The following is a 20,879-nucleotide window of genomic DNA, read 5'->3' as shown; positions in this document are numbered from 1 at the left end:
CTTCGTTGCATCCCATGATCATTTTGACTTTGGAAAAAAATTATGATAAATGATGTAGAATTTATTGAAAAATTTTTAGGTATAAGTTCAGTGATATTAAGTACTATTCTTATTTTGTTTTTCTGTTTTTCTTCTTTTTTATTTATTTTTCTTTTTTTAGTCATACATGACAGCAGAATGTATTTTGACATATAATACATACATGGAATGTACATACATCAATCATAAACTATTCTTATTTTTCATGAGATTTCATATCTTGTTACTGGAAATATTTCTACATTGGAAATAACATTTCTAGTATATATGAACTCATAACTGCTAGTGAATTACTAAGTAAAACTTTCTGAACATAGTAGATGAAAGTTGTTACTAATGTTTTCTCACTGCTTTCTTTTTAAAAATTCCTTGATCTTTTGTGGGAGCATTAAATTTTGGTACATGCTTTGAAATCCTCCTAAGGCTGATAAGCATGATTAAAATGAGCCAAAGTAGCAGCTCATGCCTGTAATCCCAGTGGCCAGGAAGCCCAAGGCAGGAAGATCTGGAGTTCAAAGCCAGCCGTAGAAATTTAGCAAGGCCCTGAGCAATTTAGCAAGACTCTGTCTCAAAATAAAAAATAAAAAGGGTTGAGGGCAGAGGTTGGGGCTGTAGCTCAGCAGCACAGCACTTGCCTCGCAGGTGTGAGGCCCTGGGTTCGATCCTCAGCACCACATAAAAAAAAAGAAAGAAAAAGATGAATGTCCCTGAGTTCAATTCCTGTGTGTGTGTGTGTGTATATAAAAAAATACAGAAATAAATTTAAAAAACAAAATAAGGGGCTGGGATCGTGGCTCAGCGGTAGAGCGCTCGCCTAGTGTAGGCGGGACCCAGACTCGATCCTCAGCACCACATAAAAATAAAGGCATTGTGTTGTGTCCATCTACATCTAATATATATACATATATATATATTATATATATATACACACACACACACACACACACACACACACACACACACAAACAACCAAAATAAAATAAGGAAGGAGCAGGTGTAGTGGCACAAACCTTTAATTCCAACAACTTAGGAAGGTGAGGCAGAAGGATTCAAGTGGAGACCAGTCTGGTCAACTTAGTGGTATCCTATCTCAAAATAAAATTTAAAAAGAGCTGGGGATTTAGATCAGTGGTAGAGCATTGAGTTCAATCCTCATTACTGAAAAATTGTGTTGTCTACAGTTGTAGGTACTGAAATATACTCAATTTGTCTGGAAAAATTCTTAAAATTTAAAAGTAAAACAGGTTGTTTCTATTCACTGTGTCTGGAAAATCAAACCATAAGTTTTCCAAAATCTGAAAGTAGATGCTGTGAACTAAGATGTGAAGTTTCTGATTTAGTGATATAAATTGCCATTATCATAGGTAGTGATGCCTTTGAGAAACTAGAAAATATTTTTCCCCTCAACATATAGTCTAGGCCAAAAATTCTACTTATTATGAAGATAACTCAATAGCACTGGGAAATGTATTAGTGTGATCAATTTAACTAGCTACAAAGATTCCGATTATTCTCTGTGACTAGAAGTGGGTTTTCATTTGAAATAAATGAATATTCCCACTCTTAATCAGGATTTGAATAAGCCTTGGAGGTAGTGGAGGTATGGGAGAGGGAGTGAATATGATCTTTCTTATTTTTTGGGACAAGGAATTTGATCTGTGTTACAAAAAATGAAGGATCTTAAGGTTCTCAAAGATGGGTAAATGGAAGCAAGCTGTACTCACTTCACACTGAAGTTTAGAGAGGAACTAAAAGGGAGCAAAAGGTCCTTTGAGTCAGGTGCACACCTGTAATCTCAGCTATTTGGGGACCTAGGCAGAAGATTGCAAATTTGAGGCTAACCTGGACAATTTAACAAGATCCTGTGTCAAAATGAAATTTAAAAAGGTCTGGGGCTAGGCATTGTGGTGCACGCCTATAATCCCAGCAACACTAAAGGCTGAGACACGATGAGGATGGCAAGTTTAGGGCTAGCCTTAGCAATTTAGAATTTAGTAAGATTCTGTCTTGCAATGAAAAATAAGGTCTGGGATGGGCTGGGGTTGTGGCTCAGTGGTGTAATGCTTGCCTAGCACACATGAGGCACAGGGTTTGATCCCCAGCACTGTATTAAAAAACTAAATAAACAAAATAAAGGTATAGTGTCCATCTACAATTAACAAAATATATAAAAATGGCTTTAAAGAAAATAAAAGTTCTGGGGGTGCAACTCCATGATGAAGCACCCTTATTTTAATCCCCAGCACTGCAAAAAAAAAAAAAAAAAAGTGATCTGTGAGGGCTGGGATTGTGGCTCAGTGGTAGAGCGCTCACCTAGCATGGGCGGGACCCGGGTTCGATCCTCGGCACCACATAAAAATAAAGGCATTGTGTTGTGTCCATCTACACCTAAAAAATAAATATTAAAAAAAAAAATCTGTGAACTCTGAGGGTAACCACTGCCAGAGGCATTTTTTTCTAGGATGGATATATGTGTGTGTGTGTATTTTTTTTTTGGTACTGGGGATTGAACCCAGGCAAGCTTAACCACCAAGCCACATTCCCAGCCTATTTATTTATTTTTGGTGCTGAGGATTGAACCCAGGGCCTTGTGCATGTGAGGAAGGCACTCTACTAACCGAGCTATATCCATAGCCCAGCCCTTTCATTTTTATTTTGAGACAGGGTCTCCCTAAGTTGCTTAGGGCCTTGCTAAGTTGTTGAGGCTGGCCTCAAACTTGCAAACCTCCTGTTTCAACCTCCCAAATTGCTAGGATTATAGGTGTATGGTATTGTGCCTGGTAGCAATATACTTTTATATTCCCAGAAGCATTCAGCTTTTATTCATTCTTTGGCACTGAGGATTGAACTCAGGGTACTTAACTGCTAAGTCACATTCCAAATCCTTTTTTGAGACAGGGTCTTGATAAGTTGTTTAGGGCTTCAGTAAGTTACTGAGGCTGGCTCTGAACTTGTCATCTTCCTGCCTCAGTCTCCCGAGTTGCTGGGATTACAAACATGTGCCACCCTGCCTGGGTAATTTTTTTGTTTTTAATATTTTTTAAGTTTTGATGGAACTTTATTTACTTTTTTTAATTTTTATGCAGTGCTGAGAATTGAACCCAGTGCCTTACATGTGCTAGGCAAGCGCTCTACCACTGAGCCACAACCCCAGCCCCTGCCTGGCTAATTTTTATTTTAAGACAGGGTCATGCTGAGGCTAGCCTTGAACTTGTGATCCTCCTGCCTCAGCCACCTCAGTTGCTGGAATTATAGAGGGGCAGTTTGTAGACTCGCAGCTAATTTGCAAATGTACATTAGTCATAGAAACTTGGTTCATGGTTTTAAATCTGGTGTTTATGTGGAAAGGAACAACAAATTCCAAGGCATGATGTTAAAAAGTCTAACTTTTAAAACTTAAAAAAGTTTTTTAAGTACTTATTTCAAATAATTATTAAAAAGTTATTTTTTTTTGCAGTACCAAGCGTGGGACCCAGGGACATTCTAGCAATGAGCTACATCCCCAGTCCTTATTTTTTTGTTTTGAGAACAGGGTCTTGCAAAGATGCCAAGTTTTGATCCTCCGGCCCTAGCCTCCCAAGTAGCTGGTATTAAAGGCATGGGCCACAGTGCCTAGCTAATTATTTAAAAAATTAGCCCTGAATAAAGTGTTTCTTGGACCACCTGCAAATGAGTCAGTTGAGAAATACAAAGGCAGATCCTACAGATCCTTTAATACCCCCTCTCCAATATTTATAGAACCTTGAATATGAAAGCAGGAAAGTCATCCTACATATTAGCTGGTGTAATTTAGCTGCATCTTTATGAGGGTTACTTTAATATCTATGAAGAAGGAATATGCTAAAAGTAATATATTTTACTTTTCGATACATATTTATGCATTTATCACATTATCTTGTTATTCATTCTATATATGCTAATGTAGTGATCACATTTCTATGAAAATCAGTTGTTAGCATTATATTTAAGGGTTTGCTTTCTCTTTTCACTTAGGGAAGTTTTTTTTTTCTTCTTTTTGAAGAAAAGCAACAATGTGAAGGATAAATATCTGTCCTTAGAAAAATGACACAAAGGCTGGGGCTGTATAACTCAGTGGCAGAGCGCTTGCCTAGCATGTGTGAGGCACTGGGTTCAATCCTTAGCACCACATAAAAATAAATAAAATAAAGGTATGTTGTCCATCTACAACTACAACAACAACAAAAAAAGACATAAAATAACCAATGTAATTTGTAAGGTAAATATCCAAATATTTAATTTTTAAGTGAATTAAACAAACAAACAAAAAAAAGGGATGGGGTTGGGTACAATGGTACATGCCTGTAATCTTGGCCAGCCTCAGCAATTCAGCAAAACTATCTCAAAATAAAAAAATAAAAAGGTCTGGGGATGTAGCTCAGTGGTAAGGCACCCCTGGGTTCTACCCCCAGTACATACAAACCATCCAAACAATCAACCAAAAAAAACAGACTGGGATACAGGTCAGTTCATTTGTAGAACACTTGCCTAGTATGTGAGAGGCCCTGGGATTAATCCCCAGCACTGGTAGAAACAAAATAAAAACAAAACAAACCAACTCTCAGTGCAATTAGCAGTATAGTATAGAGGAAAAAACATGAGACACACACACAGACACACATTTATTTTTTTTGTAGTTGTAGATGGACAGAATGCCTTTATTTTATTTGTCAATTTTTATGCGGTGCTGAGGATCGAACCCAGTGTCTCACGCATGCTAGGCAAGTGCTTTGCCACTAAGCTACAGACCTAGCCCAATGAATTATATTTTTCATTTTTGTAGGTCTGAGATTGGATTGAGAGGTATTCTACTACTGAACTACATTCCCAGCCCATTTTTATTTTGAGACAGGGTCTCAATAAGTTGCTGAGGGCCTTGCTAAGTTGCTGGGGCTGGCTTCAAACTTGTGATCCAAGTGCCTCGGCCTTCAGAGCAGTTGGGATTAATGGCATGTGACACTGCGCCCAGTAAGAGTCTTGGTCAAACTGATATGAATTTAAATTCTGTCTCCATCTTTCAAGTGTTGTGTAATATGGAGTAATTTACTGTCCAAATTCTAAGATACTTCATCTGGAAAATGTAAAACTATTACCTACCTCATAGGACTACTGTCAGGAAAAAAGGCACTAACCAATAAGTCTGCATCAATATTATGGTAATTTCACAGACAATAAAATAATATATGAAAAAATACAGTAATATTAGCATCTAAAGAAACATATATTTAAATAACTCTAAGGATATAATATTCCTAAATATTAATCCCTCAAAACACTAAATCTCCAAAAATAAATTAAGACATAAATACATAAAGCAAGTAGGACTATGAGAAAACAAATATATTTGGCATATATTTATGATATTGTCAGTGATATCATAAATTAACTTGATATTTAATTAAAGCTTCTGACAGTATATAAAATATATATACATAAAATCCTTACACATATAGTCATTTTTTATACCATAAATTTTTGGAGAATATACTCTAAGGATTTACAAAAAAGGGAATCTATACAAAAGAATTTCATAGTAGTTACATTTTAAATAGTAAATCATTAGAAATAACTTAAATGACCAACAATAGCATAGCATATGAAAGCTATGGCATTTCAGTGTATGGATAATAACAGAGTTTTTAAAAGTGATGAGCTCAAGGACCACAGTGATATGTAAAAGTATACATTTAAAATTTCTGAGTGAAAAATAATCAGTGCACTAAACACTTTTCTATTCTATAGTGATGTAACTAAGGAAGAATTTCCCAACTGTTACACCAAACCAGAAGGTACTGAAGCACATTCCTTTATTTCACTGGACAAGTGACTAGAGACTGGAAAGCAGTTATTTTGGTTAGGACAACTAACCAGAATAGGAAGTACCGATGCGAAATTCACCTGTTCTTTTTTGTATTATAAACTGGCATATTTCAAAATGAATAAATTCTATCTCAGCTCATTTGTCTCTATTTTTATTCTGAAATTTCAATGTCATGTTAAACTAAATGGTCCCAAATTAAATAATTCTTATCTCCAAATCAGTCAAGCCCACACTTTCCATCTCTGAGGATAGTATTATCATCTCTTTAGCAGTATGACTCAGTTATTATGTACATACCCTTTATAATGGTACATCAGCACATTTTTCCTCCAAAATATATCATGGCTTTCTTCTTTACTCTCAGTGCCACTGTCCTACTCTACTCCCTCATTATTGTTACCACATATAGATAACTAGGAAGGCGCCCAAGACTGTGTTTATTAATACTTTATAAACATTGTCTCATATGATCCTATAAATGTTAACTTATTGTTACCATATATTGATAGCTAGGAAAGTTGGTAAGACCTCGTTTATTAATACTTTATAAACACTGTCACACATAAACCTATGAATGTTATCTTACTGTAGTCTTATAAAATCCACCACATGAAGGCATTTTTTTATCAGAGGGTTTAAATAACATTCCCCATGTCTCAAAATATTAAAGAAGATTTAAATCCAGGCACAAGACTGTAAATCTCATTCTTTTTTTGTTACTATAATCAACCGATCAATTAAGTTTTATAATCTGTGTACAACTTCTTGAGAGGAAATCCAAGAGCCTATTTAACTTTAACCTCCAAAGAAAGTGTCATTTCTCTGCCTTGAAGCCTTTATGGTTTAGAGGAATCAGTTACAGTACCTATTGAGGCAGTCATCCACACAGCCCTTCCTGGTGTCATCATCTGGCTTCTTACAGTTACAGGTGGTAGCCTCATAACCAGAAAGGGGTTTGACATCAACGTAGACATCTTGAGAAGACAGCAAAGAATAGTTTGTGAACATACTAGATAATTTTTCAAGTGCCAGGCTAAGAACACTGATGGTATGGAAGCAGAAAAATAGCTCAAGTTACTCACTTGAACGGATTTTTTTATACAGTGGAACATCTGGCTTTTTGTATAGCTAGAAGAAAAAGAAAAATCTTGATATAGCATTTTACTTCAAATGCCAAACAATCCTTAAAAATATAGGAAACTATCCCTGTACTCTGCTTATGTAAAAATATTTATAAGACTTTTTGGGTTGGATACAATTGAGGGAAACTCCCTGTGATCACTTTTTACCCCAAAATAAAAGGTAAGAACCAGATTAAACAGAAGCATGAAATAGTTTACAGAAATGTATTTTCAATTATGTTTCTTCAGTATGTTTTTGGATAGGATTACATGAAAATCCCACTAAAGACCAAAGTTATTCCTTTGGAAAAATTAATATTCTATTTACTGGGCATGGGAAGAATGGTTGAATGAGACAGATATTATTACCCTATGTACAAGTACAATTACATGAACAGTGTGACTGTATCGTGGACAGTCAGAGAGAAATGAGAAGTTGTGCTCCATTTGTATACAATGAATTGAAATGCATTCTGCTGTCATGTATACTTAATTAGAACAAATTAAGAAAGACATAAAAAATAGAAAATTCTATTTGCCTCCATTAAAACAAAGGAAAGGGGTTAGGAGTATAGCATAGAGATAAAGTGCATGCACAGCATGTGTAATTTCCTGAATTTAATCCCCAGCACCAAAAACAGAAACAAATAAACAAAACCAAAAAAAGTGCATAGGGATTGTTTGGATGGTTTGGGTAGGTATATTAAAATAAAAAGATGGGTACTTTGTTTTTTTACCCATTATTTTGAGTGGAAATTGTAGGAAAATTTTAGTGAAGGCAATTAATTTAAAAATTAAATGGGAAAAAGCAGGCAGTTAAAATGGAGCCCTCACGTTTAAATCAAGAAAGACGGGAGCAGGGAGAAAAGATGACTAGAAGACAGTCAGAAAGCCTGCATGCACTTTGCTATAGAAGACAGAACAAAACAAATAGCAACCTGGAGTAAACTGGACTGTTTATTCATCTATTCTAATAATCTCACCATAATCTTTCTGTCCATATGTTCAAAGAACTATTTTCATTGTTAAAAGTTGAGACAAACATCAAGAAGAAAAGGCAGAGGGGAATGTCAACTGCTTTTGGTTTTCTGAAGTTAACCTTTGATAGTATTTTGGCAAAATTCAAAAGCATGTTCACTTAATTTTAAGTGTACTTCTATTTCCAGTGTTTTTTCTCAATATGGAGCCTGGAAGTTATATCTTAATACAAAAATCACCAAGGAAAACTTTTCAATTAGATATGCAGTAGAGAAAAACTGGACCTTTCTATTTTTAGTTACCAGTATACTTAAAGGACTTCTGGCAGTATAAGAGAGTTAAACATTTCCTTGCTTCCTTTGGTAGAAGAATCTCTTTTGTATGTGAAAAATAAATTCCAAATCAATAGGAAGGAGCCAACCAAAATAAAGCCTGAAATTTCCTAGTGCTGCTGGCAATACATCTGTATTCTCCTGAGACCTGCATCAAACAGAATTCTTACAGAACAAAATCTTTGCTACCAGAATAAAAGCCAAGAATAACAGAAGGTTGCCTAGTGAGGCAGGAACTTACTGCTATTTTGCAGTATGAATATAGGCAAATAGGTCACATTAAATATGAATGCAAATTTACTTTTCTTAGTCTCTAACATTCACAGGGACACTTCTTGATATTTCCTAAGAGGAAAACATAACAAGGGGCAGAGGAAGAGACTTGCATTCCATGCCTTCCACCCCTAACCACTTAAGAATGAAATCTGTTAAAACAGGCTCTTTGTACCTGATTGTGTTTCCACTGCCATAGGATGTCATAAGGAAGCTGGAAGTCAATTCTCTTTTGTCTTAGATACTTTCCTGAAACAAACAAACAAAAAAAACTATCAATTTCAACACCTATTCTGATATGTACTCATACAAAGGATCAAGCAACCACAATATCAATATGCATTGACGATAGAAATAAGAATTAAAAAAAAATTTATGGACTTTTCCACCATCAATTTTTTAATTTTGTTTATTTATTTTTTTTGAGTACCAGGGACTGAAACCAGGGGAACTTAACTACTGAGCCACATCCCCAGCCCTTTTTATTTTTTATTTAAAGACGGGGTTTTGCTAAGTTGTGTAGGGCCTTGGTAAGTTGCTGAGGCTGGCTTTGAACTCATAATCATCCTGCCTCCGCCTCCTAGCTGCTGGGATCACAGGTGTGTACCACCACACCCTGCCTCTACCATCAATTTTTTTTTTTTATTTTATTTTGTTTTTTTTTTCTACCATCAATTTTTAATTTCAGCTTTTTTCAACTATACTCCATGTGACATATACTAAAGATATATTATAATTTTATAGTAGTTTCTATAAAATAAATGACAGTAAAATTACTACTAAAATACACAGGTCACTATGAAGTTAATACTAAGAATTATTTGACAATTAAAACTATTAACCATACAGATCTGGCATCTGCTCTCCTTTCCATTATTACATTTAATGCAAATTTAACTACAAGAAGGGGAAATCTATTTAAATAACTCAAGAGTTCATGTAATCTTATGACCTGTTAACATTTCTTCCAACCTACTGAAATACTGTTATTTTTTGGGGGTACCTGAATTTCAATGTGGGGGTATTCTACTATTGAGTTACATAAATTGCCAAGGCTAGACTCTAAAACCTGTGATCCTCCTGCCTCAGCCTCTCAAGCAGCTGGTATTATAAGCGTGTACTACCACTTATAGGCCAAATTTCAAAGCTCTCTTTCTACCTTAAAAAGTTTTTTCCAGCTCTAACTTCTTTACTGTGTATGACCTTTGGTCTTCTCTAACCCCTAGAATACTTAACTCTCTTGTTGAAAGACTTAGTGTGCTCTGCTGACTCAAGAGGATTCGAGAGGTCAAAACTATTTTAATGATACTATTATTATATACCTTTCTCATTGTGCTGAAATTTGCACTGATGGCATAAAAGCAATAATTGGTTAAAACTTCTGGCATTGTAGTAAATCAACACAATGGCACAAAATAATAGGAGTCACTGTATTATTCTCCACACATACATGGGAGGGGAAAAAAAAAAGGTCAGCTTCATTTAAGAATGTTCTTTTATTTATTAATTTTATAAATTTTTATTTGTTCTTATTAGTTCTACATGAAAGTAGTTTATATTTTGACATATTATACACATGTGAAGTTATATAAGAATGTTCTTGACAAAGAAAAAACTACACTAAATCTTGACCCACAATATTTTCAACATTCTGCATAGCACAATGGAAGTATGCATAAGATATCCCTATTGCATACTGAAGTAGGATGGCTGTTTCAGGGAAGAAGCATTTATAAAAATATTTGAAACAAATTGCTTTTTCCTATTTATTTATTTTTTGGTACTGAAGATTGAATCCAGGGGTGCTTTCCCACTGAGCTATAACTATAGTCCTTATTTTGAGACATGGTCTCACTATGTTGCTGAGGCTGACCTGAATCTCGGGAGATTACAGGTTTGCACCATTATATCTAGAAAACTTGTTGCTGTTTTCAAGTGACACTATTTTTATTTGTAAGAACAACTATGGTCACTAAAATATGTGCACTGAAATCAAGCAAAGTGACCTTGTTACTTCAAGAAGCACAATTAACTGGGGCTGGGGATGTGGCTCAGTGGTGGAGCACTTGCCTAGAACATGTGAGGCACTGGGTTTGATCCTCAACACCGCATAAAAATAAATAAATGAGGGGCTGGGGCTGTGGCTCAGCGGTAGGGTGCTCACCTAGCATGTGAGAGGCTCTGGGTTTGATCCTCAGCACAACATAAAAATAAATAAATAGGGTCTGGGATTGTGGCTCAGTGGCAGAGTGCTCGCATAACACGGGTGAGGCCCTGGGTTTGAACCCCAACAACACATAAAAATAAATTAATAAAAATATTGTGTCCAACTACAACTAAAAAAATAAAAAAATAAATGAATAATAAGCGGGGTACAGTGGCCCACACCTGTAATTCCTCAGGATGCTGAGGAGGAGGATCATGAGTTCAAAGCCAGCCTCAGCAAAAGCAAAGCACTAAGCAAGCGAGACCCCATCTCTAAATAAGATACAAAAGAGGGCTTGGATGTAGCTCATAGGCTGAGTGCCCCTGAGTTCAAATTTCGGTACCCACACCCCACCAAAAGGGTATTGTGTCCATCTATAACTAAAATAAATGAATAAATAGAAGCAAAACTGACAGCTGGGTGGTGGAGGCAAATGCCTATAATCCCAGATACTTGGAAGGCTGAGGTAGAAGGATCACAAGTTCAAGTTCAGCTCCTGCAATTCAGCAAGATGTATCTCAAAAAACCATCCCAAACCAAATAAAAACAAAAACAAAACCAACAAACAACCCCCCCCAAATCCCAAACAACCAAAAAAGGAAAACTGACAACATTTGTTGCCAAAGATAAAATTTGATGAAACAAGAATATATATATATATAAAGAAATATATAATTCAATGATTCCCCCTCCCCTTTTTCTTTGTGTGCCAGTAGGGATTGAATCCAGGGGTGCTGTACCACTGAGTTACACCTGTCCTGAAGTTTGAGACACAGTCTTTTAATTTAGCCCACACTGGCCTGGAAATTGTGAGCCTCCTGTCTCAGCTCCCTGAGTAGGTGAGATGACAGGGCATGCGTGTGTCACAGTTCCCTGTGAATTAAGTTATTTTTTTTCTCACTGAAAAACATGAAATGTGATAAATTCATGGAATGGTAAAACTTCCATCCAAACTACTAGAGACCAATGGATTTTAATGTAACCGACTACAAAAAGCTCAGTGATTTCAGATTCTACATTGAAACTGACCTTAAAGAAATTATCACATTTATACTTTTGGTATGGTATAAAAAAAATCCAATTATCTGTACTTGGTGTTGAAATAGTCCTCTTGTTTTCCAATATGTGTGTGAGATCAGATTTCTTCATAAATTTACACTCAAAAACTTAGCTGTCTCCTATTAAGCCAGGCATTAGAAACATTTGCAAAAAATGTAAAATTAACTTATCTCTTCTTTTTTTAAATACTGAGGGTGTAGCCCAGGGGCACTTTACTTCTGAGTCACATCCCAGTCCTTTTTCATATTTTATTTAATGACAGGGTTCTCAATGAGTTGCTTAGGGTCTTGATAAGTTGCAGAGGCCGATTTTAAACTCATGATCCTCCTGTCTCAGCCTCCGAAGCTGCTGGTATTATAGATAGGTGTGTGCTACTACATCTGGATGAAATAAAATTGTTTCTTTTGTGGTGCTGGGAATTGAACACAGGGCTTTGTGTATGCAAGACAAGCACTCTACCAAGGAGGTATATCCCCAGCCCAAAATAAAATTTTGGCACATATATATAATGTAACATTATGTAGTTAACTAAAATGAAAGGGGGTATATTATGTATTCATGTGAAAATATAACATGTCTCCAAGTTTTTGAACATTATAGCACAAGTTCATTTCTGTAAATACTAAAAACATTAAATAGCTAGATATGGTCAGACTGATGGGGAAGGGGAATGAAGGAAATTTATGGGGTGATGGTAGTATATTATTGAGAAGGGTTTGGAGCCAGGCGTGATGGTGCACACCTGTAATCCCACCTGGCTGAGGAATGAGGATTGCAAATTTGAGGTCAGCCCCAGCAATTTGGCAAGGTCCCAAGCAACTTAGTGAGACTGACTCTGTCTCAAACTGAAAAATTAAAAACGGATGTGATACACACATACGTACATATATACATACAAAAGGGAAGGATGTTGGTTTAAACAGGTGGGTGCATTTATAAAAGCAGAAAATGCACATTGAGATTTGTGTATTTTGTTTATGGCAAATTCACCTCAAAACATGAACCTATAAAGCAATACTGAGATTTGGTTCTGGAATGTTAAACACATAGGGTGTGTGTGTGCAGGAGTATATGTATATCACCCCGCCCCACTCTTCAACTCTATGCTGGGAATGAAACCAAGGCCTCACACATGCTAGGCAGGTGTTCTACCACTAAGCCTCAGCCCTAGGGAATATATTGTCTGTAATTTACTTTATTTATGTATTTTCATGGGTACAGACAGGTTTATCTAAAGTAGATATAAATTCAAAGGAGAATGGGGCAGTCTCAAGACAGAGAGAATTTTGGGCTAAAGCAAGGAACACACATTTCAGGGAGAATGCAGGCTATTTTCAGAGAGTCAGCATGCAATTTAGAGTACATCTAAAAGTAAGATAAACTAACATATGTACAGAGATGATATATAGATACACATAGAACAAACCAAATAACATAAAATATTGGTGATAGAATTTAGGTGATAGGATATAATGTATTCACTGTAAAAAATTCTTCATTTTTCTGAACAATGTAAACTTTCATAGGAAGTGGTTGAAAAAAAAAAAACAGCTATATGTGCATAGGAAAAAGTCTGAAAGGGTATATGTGAAACTTTATCTTTGGGAAGGAGGTGTCTCCTTTTTTTTTCCTGGTACCAAGAATTGAACCCAAGGACACTTAACCACTGAGCAATACCCCTAGCCCTTTTTTTCTTAAATTATTTTTTTAGTTGTTGATGGACTTTTATTGTCTTTATTTTTATGTGGTGCCGAGAATTGAACCCAGTGCCTCATGCATGCTAGGCGAGCACACTACCACTGAGCCACAACCCCAGCCCAGCCCTTTTTATTTCTTATTTTGAGACAGATTTTTACTAAGTTGCTGAGGCTAGCTTTGAACATGTGATCATCCTGCCTTAGCCTCCTGAGGTGCTGGGATCATGGCATGTGACATTGCACCTGGCAAAATTCATCTTTTATTTTACTTTTATTTTTTTTTTTTGTACCAGGAATTGAACCCAGGGGTGCTTAACCATTGACCCACATCCCCAGCCATTACTATGTTTTTATTTTTGAGACAGGATCTTGCTATGTTACTTAGGGCCTCACTAAGTAGTTTAGGCTTACTTTGAACTTTTGATCCTCCTGTTGCTGGGATTACAGGCTTGCGCCACCGCATCCAGCAAGCTTCCATCTTTTCTTTTTTTTTTTAAATAAACTTTTTAGTTGCAGAAAGACACAATACCTTTATTTATTTTTATGTGGTGCTGAGGATTGAATCCATTGCCTCACATGTGCAAGGCAAGTGCTCTACCACTGAGCTACGACCCCAGCCCAAGCTTCATTTTTTGACTCACGTTCTTTATTGAGTTTTAGACCAAATGAACATGTACTCATCAACTCTTAATAACAGTTAAAGTAAATGTAATTTTTAAAAATGAATGCTAAACCAAGGGAGGGTGAGGCAGTTGGACTACAAATTGGAGGCTAGCCTCAATAATTCAGTGAGGCCTTAAGGATCTTAATAAGACTCTGCCTCAAAATAAAATAAAACCAAAAAGGTTCTGGGGCAGTGACTCAATAGTAAAATGCCTCTGGGTTCAATTCCCAGTTCAAAAAACAAAAACAAAAACAAACAAACAAATAAAAAAAAAAAAAAAACTGCCAGGCATGGTGGTACATACCTGCAATCTGCAATCCCAGCTCCTCAGAAGGCTAAGGCAGGAGGATCTCAAATTGGAGGCCATGTGGGTAACTTAATGATAGTCTGTTTCACACTAAATAATAAAAAGAACTAGAAACACAGCTCAGTGGTTGAAGACCCCTGGGTTCAATCCCCAGTGTTTAAAAAAGAAAAAAATCATTTTCCAACCATTTGCTTTTAGTATGTAGGAATACAACTGATTTTCTAAAAAATGGACTTTATATTTTAGGTTCACAACAAAATTGAGTATAAGATACACAGATTTCTCATATGCCCTCTGCCCCTACATACATAGCCTTCCTCATTATAAACATCCCTCATCAGAATCATACCTTTGTTACAAATAATAGCTGAAATCAAACAGTACACAGACTTTTCAGCTTGGCTTCTTTCACTTAGTAACAAGACTGTTGCATCAAATATTAGGAGAAAATCAGTTTTGTAAGAATACAATCATTTTAAAATACTGAATGTTTCCCATGTTCTTACTACTCGTGTTACAACAAACAGTATTTTTTCTGCAGCTCTCTTTGGATTCTCTATACAAGTAATCATGTCATTTGTGAATGGAAATAGTTTCACTTCTTCCGTCCACATAATTACAACTTGAATTCATCTTTTTTACTTAATACACCAGACAATGCTTAGTACATGTAGTAAGAGCAGACATCTTTACCTTCTTTTCAATCTTAGGAGGAAGCATCAATATTTCACCATGAAGTATGTTAAGTATAGATGCCTTTTAGAAGATTAAGAAAATTGTGTTCCACCATTTGACCCAGCTATCCCACTCCTTGGTCTATAGCCAAAGGACTTAAAATCAGCACACTATAATAATGCAGCCACATCAATGTTCATAGCAGCTCAATTCACAACACCTAAACTGTGGAAGCAACCAAGAGGCCCTTTAACAGATTAGTGGATAAAGAAACTAAATTATACCATTTGCAGGTAAATGGATGAAGCTGGAGAATATCATGCTTAGTGAAGTAAGCCAATCCCCAAAAAACAAATGCTGAATATTCTCTCTGATAAGTGGATGCTGATACATAATGGGGAGCAGGGAGGCATGGGAAAAATGGAAAAACTTTGGGCAAAGGGTAGGGAGGGTGCATGGGGGTAGAAAAGATAGTGGAATGTACCCTAGGTGCATGCAGGACTGCACATATGGTGTGATGCTACATCATGTAGAAGCATAGAAATGTAAAGTTGTGCTGCAATTGTGTACAATGAATCAAGATGCATTCTGCTGTCATATATACCTAATTACAATAAATTATTTAAAAGAAAAAAAATAAATAAATAAAAAATTGTGGGGGCTGGGTGCGGCTCAGCGGTAGAGCGCTCATCTAGCATATGCAAGGCCCTGGGTTCGATCCTCAAAACCACATAAAAATAAATAATAAAGGTATTGCATCCAACTACTTCTAAAAAAATAAATATTAAAAAAAGAAAACTGCGTACTAATTTTCTTTTTTTTGTATTATGTCTTTGTTTTTTAAAGTTTTTTAAAAATATTTTTTAATTGTCCATGGACTTTTATTTATTTATATGTGGTGCTGAGAATCAAACCCAGTGCCTCATACACACTAGGCAAGTGCTCTGCTACTAAGCCACAACCCCAGTCCTAAATGTCATTATGATAGATTTTATTCTATACATGTTTTTGTGCCCTGATGTCTTTATCTGGTTTCATGTCAGCTCTGTAGAAGCCTCATAAAACAAGCTAAGAAGTAAGTTCCTCCCTATTTTCTGAAAGTAAGACTGGTGTTATGTCTTTGTAAAACATACAACAGATTTCACCATGGAAACTATGTAGACATGGAATTTTTAAAATGTGAACAATTTTGGTAAGGAATTCACTTTAAGATACAGGCTTATGTTCTACTTCATCATATCAATTTTCTGTATTTTAAAGGAATTTGCCTACTTTATCTAAATTGTATTGTACATTGGCATAAAATTATCCCTAACAATACCTTATTAACCTCTTAATAGCTGTAGGACCTCCTGTGATATTATCTCATTTATTTCACAACTTACTGACCATTTGTGTTATCATTTTCTTTTCAATGAAGCCAGGGGTTATTAGCTTTCTTGATCTTTTCAAACTTGTTTCTTTACCGAGGAAAATTTTATTGATTTTTTTTTTTTTTTTTAAACACTAGGGCTTGAACCCAGAGGTGCTTTACCACTGTGCCATATCCCCAGCTCTTTATTTTTTATTTTCAGACAGGGTCTCACTAAGTTGTGCAGGCTGGCCTTGACCTTGGAATCCTCCTGCCTCAGCCTCCTGAGATGCTGGGATTACAGGCGTGTGTGGCTCAATTGTTGAGTGCCTCTGAGTTCAATCCCTAGTATCTATCTCCTCTGCAAAAAGAGACAGTCCAGGCTCATGCTTTACTTCCATAGCCTAGAAATGGAATAAGTTATTTTCTCCAGGAGCTTGTTTTCATTTATTTATTTATTTTTTGTGGTACTGGGGGTTGAATCCAGGGGAGCATTATCACTGAGTTACAACCCTAGCCCTTGTATTTTTTAAAATTTTGAGAAGTGGGGGCTGGGGATGTGGCTCAAGTGGTAACGTGCTCGCCTGGTATGCGTGGCGCGCTAGGTTCGATCCTCAGCACCACATAAAAATTAAAAAATGAAGATGTTGTGTCCACCGAAAACTGAAAAATAGATATTAAATTTTTTTTCTCTCTCTTAAAAAAATTAAAATTTTGAGAAGGGGTCTTACATTAGGTTACAAAGGCTGGCCTCAAACTTGTGATACTTGTGCCTTAGCATCCTGAGTAGCTCAGATCACAGGCATGCACCACAATGCCTACCCTTTGTTTTAATAGTTGATGGTATTTAGAAGTCAAGGTTTGACTTCTGTATTTTAAAGGAATTTGCTAGGTGTGCTCATTGCTATTGGTGTATCACAGCTGCCAAGTATTCTCAGTGAACAAAACAGTTAAGTGGTTTATAAAAATCCTTTCCTTGGTTTTTGAAGCTTTACATGGTAAGGAATGGCACTTCTAGAATTCAGACTTTAAATACAAAGCTCAGTTTCAGCTCCGCCTTACGCGGACCTAAAGTGTTTATTGTCCAGTCCCAATTCCCAACCTAAAAAGCCTACGTAAGTTCTGATATTAATCACTAATGTAAGTCAATTAGTTATAGGTTTTCACAGAGCTTTGGTTTTGTTTCCCATTTGTAATAAGAAGGTGATATCCTGTTATCAAGCTTAATTAAGCACTTCAGGTACCCAAAAAAACATTTTAAAGAAGGATTGATATATTTCTACACTGATTACTCTTCCCTATTGATTTGGAAGGATTTTGCTCCTTTCTAATTGTGCCCTCAAAAGTTTATCATCATGTCCTAATCCTTTCATGTTTTCTGATACCATAAAGAACATTTTCATTTTTGAAAACAGGATATATCTTTAATTGATAGTCAGTTACAATGTTTACAATAATGGCAGAATTTTATTTTTCTTTTTGTGGAACTAGGGATTGAACCAAAGGTTTTGTGTATGCTATGCAAGTGCTCTGAAGAACTGAGCAGCCCTTTTTGCATTTTTTTTTCTTTCTTTCTTGTGATGCTGGAGATTGAACTCAGGGCCTTACACGCTAGGCAAGCGGTTTACCACTTAGTTATATCCCCAACCATCCATCAGTCCTTTCACATTTTGAGTCAGGGTTTTTCAAGTTGTCCAGGATAGCCTCAAACTTGTTATCCTCCAGTCTCAGCTTCCAGAATAGAATTAAAGCATGTGCCACTGTGCCTGGCAATTAAAATGTTTGTGGTGCTGGAAATCAAACTCAGGGCCTTGCACATGTTGGGAAAGCACCCTACAACTGAGCTACATCTCCAGCCTCCTCTCATTCTTAACAGTAAAACAAATGATAATGCACCTTATAACTGATGGCATCATATATACATGTGTGTGTGTGTGTGTGTGTGTGTGTGTATATATATATTTCAGTACTGGGGATTAAAACCACAGGCCCTTAATCGCTGAGCTTCATCCCCAGCCCTTTTAAATTTTGAGACAAGATTTTTCACTGGGTTACTGAGGGCCTTACTAAGTTGCTGAGGTTGGCCTTGAACGTCAATCCTCCTGCCTCAACCTCCCAAGTTACTGGGATTATAGGTGTGCACCAACACAACCAGCTGGCATCTTATATTTATAAGTACTATACAAAGTTTTGATTTTGTTTGCAGAATTTAACTAAATTATAGGTTCATAAAATTCCTTACGGAAAATTACTGAATCAAGCCGGGTGTGCTTGCTGTAATCCCAGTGACTAGGGAGGCTGAAGCAGGAAAACCATGGTTTTAAAGTCAGCCTCAGCAACAGTGAGGCACTAAGCAACTCAGTGAGAACTGGTCTCTAAACAGGGCTGGGGATGTCGCTCAGTGGTTGAATGCCCCTGAATTCAATCCCTAGTACAAAAAACAAAACAAAACAAAACAAAAAAAACCCCAAAACCAAAATCACTGACACCAGCTGGCATAGTGGCACATGCCTGTAATCCCATTGATTCAGGAGACCAAGGTAAGAGGATCACAGGTTGGTAGGAGGCCAGTGTCAGCCACTTAGCAGACCTACCTCAAAAAAAAAAAAAAAATTAACAAATGGGGTTGGGGATGTTGCTTGGTGGTACTGCAACCCCTGGGTTCAATCCCCAGTACCACGATAGACAGACAGACAGACAGACAGACAGATAGATAGATAGATAAATGTATGTTGATGCTAAAATTATTTTGAATTTAGAATTTTTTTCAGAGTTTATAAAAATAATTCAGCACATATACAATTTAACTTGTCCACAGAGGATTGGAGCAGGATACCATAATCAAATATGGCAATAGGTCTAGAGCAAAACACTTGAATATTCATATTATACTAAATAAAGAAAACAAAGCACTTTTTATTTCTGAATTCCCAGAATGGATAAAAGGTCAGGTCATTTTTGCCATCATGTCAGTTAAGAAAACAACTTTTAATTTTTTAATAGGTCTGTATTTTTATATTTTCGGGATGTTTAATGAGGGATGGTGAATCTACATTTCAGTTTTTAAGAAATGAGATCAGGTGGCTTTTCTTACTTATATAAGGTACTTGGTTAGAGAAAATCAAGGGGCAGTAGTAGGCACTGTGCTTAAGTACAAAAGTTCATGTAATCTTCACAATTCAGGCTGGAAATATTTTTAATGTATACATCAAAATAGTGAGTTCTAGAGTTGGTAACTTGTTCAACATCATCCAGTTAGCATGTGAGGCACTGGGTTCAATTCTCAGTACGGCATATAAATACATAAAGTAAAGGTCCTTCGACAACTAAAAATATATTTAAAAAAATATTCAAACTACTTTTTCTTTTATAAAGAATTTGGGGGCTGGGGATGTGGCTCAAGCGGTAGCGCGCTCGCCTGGCATGCGTGCGGCCCAGGTTCGATCCTCAGCACCACATACAAACAAAGATGATGTGTCCGCCGAGAACTTAAATAAATAAATATTAAAAAAAAAAAAAAAAAAGAATTTGAAGTCTTTGGATCTTATTGGCAAATGATAGAAGTGGTATTTGAATCAACACTTCATTGATTCCAGAGGCCAAATGCCCATTTCTTTGAATTTTTTTGCTTCTATATTCCTCCCCTAAAATTTGAAAAACCATTTCTCTTATGTATTTGTACATATAATTTGGTTTAAAGAAGTACAGATAATTTAATTTCTGGATATAACATTTTAATGAATATCAAAGATGTAATACTTGCCACCATTCACTAAAAAAAGAAAACAACAAAAAAACCTTAACATTTAGAAATTTAAATAATTTTTATTCTTGAAGATGAATATTTCAATTTCATTTATTCCACAGAATTTTACCCTAATGTTAATATTTTTAGGCTTGAAATTCTTGTATTGAATAACCTATTCTCCCACACCATAAAAAAAGCATTTAACATTTAAAATTACCTGTGACCAATCACAAGAAGCAAAGCATTAAAATTTTTCTTTTCTTTCTTTCTTTCCTTTTTTTGGGGGGAGAGTGGGGCAGGGTACCAAGGATTGAATCTAGAAGGGCTTAACTAAATCCAAAAGGGCTCAACTGAGCCACATCCCTAACCCTTTTTGATTGTTTGAGACAGGGCCTCACTAAGTTGCTGAGGCTGGGTTTTGAATTTGCAATCCTCCTGCCTCAGCTTCATGGAGTTGCTGGGATTACAGATGTGTACCACTGTGCCAGCTATTAAATTTTTCTTTTTATATTGAGATATGACTTTAATTTTGATGTATATATTAATGATAAAAACAACACAAATACACATTCTTAAGATAACAGCTTTAT

General features: G+C 36.1%; 1 protein-coding gene across 4 annotated transcripts in view; it reads right to left on the bottom strand.

Annotated features, from left to right (window-relative positions):
• Ash1l (ASH1 like histone lysine methyltransferase) overlaps positions 1–20,879 on the bottom strand; it is a 176,492-nt gene that overhangs the window by 29,945 nt on the left and 125,668 nt on the right. For all 4 annotated transcript variants that reach the window (XM_071618365.1, XM_027920755.2, XM_071618367.1 and 1 more), the window contains 3 exons: positions 8,758–8,831; positions 6,961–7,006; positions 6,744–6,852 (listed from right to left, as the gene is read on the bottom strand). In XM_071618365.1, the coding sequence (XP_071474466.1) occupies positions 6,744–6,852; positions 6,961–7,006; positions 8,758–8,831 (229 nt within the window). The remainder of the gene's footprint in view (positions 1–6,743; positions 6,853–6,960; positions 7,007–8,757; positions 8,832–20,879) is intronic.

The sequence above is a fragment of the Marmota flaviventris genome, chromosome 10, assembly GCF_047511675.1.
Source record: "Marmota flaviventris isolate mMarFla1 chromosome 10, mMarFla1.hap1, whole genome shotgun sequence".
NCBI classification, from domain to species: Eukaryota; Metazoa; Chordata; class Mammalia; order Rodentia; family Sciuridae; genus Marmota; species Marmota flaviventris.
The sequence above is the reverse complement of the archived record's forward strand: the minus strand, read 5'-3'. Positions and strand labels throughout refer to the sequence as shown.